Raw genomic sequence first — 6,148 nt, forward strand, 5'->3', positions numbered from 1 at the left:
AGATTCTTTGGTCGAATGAAATCTTTCGCCATAGCCATCAAAGCATTTAGAACCTCATCAAATTCCCTACTAATAGTTTCACCAGAATGCTTAAATCTATTTTGAGCTCTCCTATTAGACTCGTTTCCAGCACATGTGTATAGGAACATAGCAAGCATCTCTTTTGTGTTAATGTGCATAGAAGGTCGCAGCCCATACCTTCCCACCAACACACCACTAAGATCCAAGAAGATTTCATTGTTCATACGTAGTTGTCTATGACATTCTCCAGGACTTTTCATTGTCTCTAGCAGCCATCCTGTTCCACTTACACCAGATGTCCTTGGTGGGTTTTTAACAAGGTAGAGGTCAACATATATTTGTGCAATTTCTGCAGCACCCAACATAAGATTCCAAAAGACCTCACTTTCATCATTAGAGTCATCACTATCGCTCTCACTTTCCTACAGATAAGAGATCATATGACATATAAAATAAAATAAGTACTTGGCATTAAAATAACACTTAAGGTTGAATGACAATACTTCAGTCCAACAAGTAAGTAAAAATTGAAAAAACACAAAATTAGTTTCAATAACAAAAGTATTATTAAAATGACACAATTCCTCAATTGCCATACTTGGCATTGTACTTTCTGCGAAGCCAATTAAATCTAATCTCGTTTGTTGGCAGGGTCATGAACATTTCCCTTTGGTCCTTCTTCACAAACAACTCTGTGGTGATATAATGCTCATCTGTATCATATCCTGCCCCACATTCCAACACAAGATCCATGACTTGTTGCACAGTTACTTCACCCAATTTTTTAGATGTAAAAGAGGAAGCGGACTCAGCAATCTTGGTTACTTATTCCTGAATAACTTGTGCTGTTCCAGTTCTTTGTTTCTTTGTTGGTGGAATTCCTTTGTTTGCTAACAAAATAGTAGGAGAAGGAGTAACCTCTTGGACCTCATCTGTTTCATCCCAAGCAACTCCATCATCGTCACAATCATCAGGGACATCATGAACCTCATTCACATGTCCGTTGTCAACATCCTCTTGTATTGGTGGTATGATGGGATTAGAGCTCATAGGATTCCAATGATCGCTTTCATCATTAGTTATGTCAGCAAACATCACTGTCAAGTCCTCCTCATTTTGCAATGGCTTTTTTCAAAATTTGCCGCAACCTGGAATTTCCTGCAAGGACATCATCATTATTTAAAAAAGAAATGATATGAACCTATTGCTTAACAGAAATAAAATAGTTTCGGAACTCACCACCCTTGGCTTCTTCCACCACTCATCATCCATATCAATCACACCTCTTGCTCTATCCCATCCCGTACCCGTTTGCTTCCTCATTAATTTCTTCCAAGTCGTTAAATCGATCTTTAATTTATCCCACTTGTTCTTCATTTGCCGCTTGGTCAAACGAATTGCTGTGAGGTTGAAAAATTCATTGCTGACCTCATCATAGCCTACTGAGTTCAAATGAGTGTTCGGTCTATTCCCTTTCTTAACTTGTTTGGCAAATAACGAACATATGATCGTCGTGTTTGCATCAGTCCATTCAATTGAATCACCCTGAATTAACAGATTCACACAGCCATATCTCTTTAACAAATTGATAGTACAATCGTGCATACTACTGCTTATTATGCTCTGAAGTAAGATTATGAAACATGGTTGTATTTCTTCTTTAACTATGATAGTAATAGTTTCCTTTCACCCTGGTGCCTGATGCAGTGATGTTACCAAAGGACTTTTTAGTACTAAGAATTAATTGATGTTACAGCAAGCTCCTTTCTTTATTTTCAATAACTAACAGAAATTACATGGATGAGCATAATTAATAGCAACAGATAGCAAGGAATAAATACTACAGGTTGCCATGAACCTTTGCTGAACATGGGGTTGGGATACTACTGTAGGTTCATAACCAAGGAATGTGGTTGCTTCTAGAGATAAAAAAAATGCAAACACAAGCATGCAGTAGTGCAAGTACCAGTAACACTAGCTACATAATTCGTAATGTGCCTTCAAATGTGCTAGTAACTAATAATGCCCTAAGAGCAGTACGTCTAATCCGTAGGCAACAAGATCTTAATCGAAAGCCCACACCCATCGGAACAATAAGTTCTGTTGATCGGGTACCTGTAACTTAGAAAACTAGGTACTAGCCAGTTATATAACAACTAAAGTCTATTATATAACCAAATGAACAACTAGATGTGACTCCTACCAACTCAGAAACCTAGGAGACAACTGTATATGACAGCAAAGAATATATACTCTAGTAATATACTGATAACTCTTTATGAATTATGTAGCTAGTGTTTCACATCATCTGAATCACATCATCAGGTTCGGCTACAATACTTGGTAAGCACTGTCAAAGAAAAGAAACTGAATTTCACAAGCATGCAGTAGTGCAAGTACCAGTAACAAGGATTATCTAACACAATTCAGAGTCAGTTGTACTTCAGTGGTGAAAAATTACAGTGGTTCAGGACACTACCAGGAACTGAATTTGCTACATCTTGAATTCCCCATATAGAGTTTGTCATCCACAAGCAACACAAGAAAGGAACACAAGAAACCATTACCGTGTCAGAAGCTTTTCTCTTTGATGTCTTCTTCACGCCTGAGTGTTGTGCAGTGGAGGCGGCAACATCCTGGCCGATGGGCTCGCCGCCTAGCCCGGCCACATCGTCGCTGCCAAGCTCGGCCACACGGCCACGGCCACGGCCGCCGCCCTGGCTAACACGGCCACGACCCCTGGAATTGCCCAACATGGCTGCGGCGCCCCTGCGACCTATACCTCTTGCGCCGCTGCCCAGGCCACCTCTTGCGCCGCCGCCCAGGCCACCTCGTCCGCCGCCGGCCATCTCCCCGTCGCCTTCTTCCTCGCCCCCCAACCCACCCCTGGTGCGGGCGCCCAGGGGCCCTTGACCGCCAGCGCTGAGGGGCCCTTCACCGCCGGCGCCCAGGGGCCCTTGACCGACAGCGCCCAGGGCTGGCGTGCATTCTTCCTGCGCGGCGATGCCGGCCCAGGCCACGCCGCCCAAGTTCCCCTGGCCGGCGGCGCCGGCAAGCAACCTCTGGGCGGCATGGGCCCCTACCAAAATTGAGCATTGAGGATGAGCTGAGGATGAAATTGGAGCAATAGGTGGAGGAGGGTCGCCGCCGCCATCCATCTTGCCGGTAAGGACCACCGGCGGCGGCCGGGAAAGGAAGGGGCGGCGCGCTAGATTGGGGTGGCGCAGGAAGAAAATGGGGAGAAGGAGAAGGGGTGACGGGGAGAATGAGCTCTGTTCTTTTTTTAGATCGAATCGTTATCTGTAACCGATGGCAATGGTGGGTAAATACCCACCAACTCCACAAGCAGGTCTGAAAAGGAGATTTTTGGAGCACCTCTTGAGGTACTCCACAAAAAATGTGGATCTACCCCCTGCTCCATCTTTTTTCTGGAGCCGGAGTTGCTGGAGCTAGACGCGTTTGGCTGGGCAATTTTTGGAGTTTGTGGAGTGGAGCAATTTTTTGTGGAGTGAAGTGCTCCCAAACACGCCCTTAATACCTCTTTGTCCTATTCTCAGTGCCTTATGTTAGAACTCTTCTATCTTCTCGTGTGACCATTTAATGCCTATTCGTCCTATTCTCTGTCCGTGAACTACGAAATCATTTTTATTCACAATTGAAGCATTGGGTTTTCTCCGAGGCGTGGCTGCTCATGAAAGCAGAATTTGCAACAGTTCTGCACTCCAGTACAGGGAAAAACACAAAAAATTCCCAAGTACTAGAAATTTGTGAAAACAGCCTAGGCTTGACGGAGACCAACGACTAGACCGCCGCCGCCCAGACTACACCATCAAATCAGCGAAAAAAACCCATGAGCAAGCCACGGAACTTTCCGACAAGCGACAACCAATCCAGGCCCACGGCCCAGCTCCATGATTCCCTGCTTGCCTGCATCATTGCTGCTGCGCCTGCGCCGCCGCCAACGAGGAAACCACAATGCTGAAAGGAAACCCTCGGAGCCGGCCGCCTCCCTCCCCGTTTCAAACTCGCCGAATCTCAGCGAACGGTCGCCGAAATTTCAAAATCCCCCATCACAACGAGCGGGATCCTCCCCCGTTTCAAGTTTCAAACTCCCCCGACTCCCACTCCCTCCATCCCCCTTTATCTCCCTCACGAGCGTGCCGATCTATCTAACCCATCCCTTGGCATCCAGCGGCCTCTCGAGTGTGCGCTGGGGCATTTCGTCGAGCGCTGTGGGAGCGGATGGAATGCGGCGAGACCGGCATGAACTCCGTCCCGGACGGCGTCGTGCAGCACATCCTGTCGATGCTCAGCAACGTCCGCGACGTGGCCGCCTGCGCCTGCGTCTGCCGCCGCTGGCGCGACTGCGTCCCCTACCTGCCCGCGCTCTTCTTCCCGCGGAACGCCTTCGACGCGGCCGCCGTGGGCAGGGGCGCCGCGGACGACACCATCGGCCGGATGGTGGCCTCCGTCGCGCGCCTCAGGGAGCTCGTCATCTACTGCCCCTTCTCCATGGAGCGCCTCCCCGCCTGGCTCGCCGCGCGGAGCGCCACGCTGCGGGTGCTCGAGCTGCGGATGGACGCCGCCGCCGAAAAGGCCGCCGAGGGTGGGCAACTCGACTGCATCGGCCTGGTGGCGAATCTGGAGGAGCTCAGGCTCTGGGGGGTGTCGCTCACGGCCGCGCCCGCGTGGGGCCGGATGGAGAGGCTCCGCGTGCTGGAGGTCGTCGGCGCGCCGCTGCGGGACAGCGCCGTCAGGGACGCCATCGCGGCGTGCCCCAACCTCACCGATCTGTCGATGCTTGGCTGCGACTGCTCCGGTACGGTGGCTCTAGATCTTCACCTCCTCGTGCGGTGCCGGCTCGACATCCTGGGCGCCGGCAACTGCTCACTCCTGATTACCGCGCCTCGCCTCGAGTCGCTCGAGGTCCACGGATTCACCTGGATTACTCTGCGTGGACACAGCCTCCGTCGCCTCTCAATCGCCAAGAGCACCGGTGAGCCACGCATCACGAATCCTTGATTACTTTCCTCGCAGAAAAAACAAATCCTCAATGACTTAATTGTTAGCTCTGTTCCGATGGGTCCGATGAGCAATTTTGCGATATGATGCAGGGAGGGTGCACATGGTGGACACTGGGAAGCTCCCAGATCTGGAACACCTCTCGCTGCGCGGTGTTCAGTGGAACTGGGCTGCAGTGAGCTCGGTGCTGCAGTGCGCGAGCGAGGTGAAGCACCTGGTGATGAAGATCGAGTTCTGCGGCGACTTGGACGCGCTCCAGCCATTCCCGGAGGTTGATTTGGTCGACTTCTTCAATAGCCACCCCAAGCTCCGCAAGTTTGAGATCCATGGTGCCATGTTCGCTGCCATGTGCCAGAAAAATAGCCTGAAAAACGTGAGTGAACTGTCATGGCTTGTTCCTAATTTGATTGGTATTGTCATACATGGAGTATGTGCCATACGGCTAATTCATTTGAATTGTGCATGCAGTTGGATTCAAGATTCCTCATCCCTTGCTTGGAAGAGGTTCTGATCACTGTGCGCTCACCCCTCAATGCTGAACAGAAGCTGAACACTCTCGAGTCGCTTGTGAAGTACAGTTTGAAGCTGCGAACAATGGTCATCAGGATATCACAGATGAAGAATTGCCATGAAGCTGCTGACGAATTCTTTGAGGAGATATGTAAGTTCAAGTACATGAACTACAAGAAAGTGCGAATTGAGTAAATGGAGATGCTATTTTTGATTCTTAAGGTTAATTTGATTGAGGACTTGATTGTTTACTATATTCCAGAATAATGCTTTTTGTCAGTACTGATGGAGGATCCATTTTCAACCCTCCTGAGTGGTTTATTAAGTTATGTTTTCTGTTTGTTTCCATCTAGTACATAAATTGAGTACTAGAGGGTGTTGTTGGAACAATTCCTACTGAGTGTTGAACTTGTTAACCGTTGTTGTAATCGGCTCCATTGCCTTACCAAACATTTCATCTATGAACATTTTCAAGCATGAACATCAATGTTGTTTACTGTTTGACAACCTTTCTTGAAGATGTGTTTCTTATTAGACGTATTGATTTACTTATTGAGATCTATACATGGGACAACTGAGATGTTGGCAGCCTGGC

General features: G+C 48.4%; 1 protein-coding gene across 1 annotated transcript; it reads left to right on the forward strand.

The window, feature by feature from the left end:
* The first annotated feature begins 3,967 nt into the window (after positions 1-3,967).
* On the forward strand, positions 3,968-6,060 carry LOC101755341 (F-box protein At1g10780). Its single transcript, XM_004956944.3, has 3 exons — positions 3,968-5,017; positions 5,136-5,416; positions 5,512-6,060. Exons 1-3 carry the CDS (start codon positions 4,264-4,266, stop codon positions 5,746-5,748), a joined length of 1,272 nt encoding a protein of 423 aa, XP_004957001.1. The 5' UTR covers positions 3,968-4,263; the 3' UTR covers positions 5,749-6,060.
* Positions 6,061-6,148: the final 88 nt, after the last annotated feature.

This window comes from Setaria italica, chromosome II (assembly GCF_000263155.2).
Source record: "Setaria italica strain Yugu1 chromosome II, Setaria_italica_v2.0, whole genome shotgun sequence".
NCBI lineage: Eukaryota > Viridiplantae > Streptophyta > Magnoliopsida > Poales > Poaceae > Setaria > Setaria italica.

Excerpts from the sequence above, each read along its gene's own strand:
- LOC101755341 (XM_004956944.3), top strand. The coding sequence starts at position 4,264 with ATGGAATGCGGCGAGACCGGCATGAACTCCGTCCCGGACGGCGTCGTG. Across the intron at positions 5,018-5,135 it reads CTCAATCGCCAAGAGCACCG|GGAGGGTGCACATGGTGGAC; the intron begins GTGAGCCACGCA and ends GATATGATGCAG. Across the intron at positions 5,417-5,511 it reads AGAAAAATAGCCTGAAAAAC|TTGGATTCAAGATTCCTCAT; the intron begins GTGAGTGAACTG and ends TTGTGCATGCAG.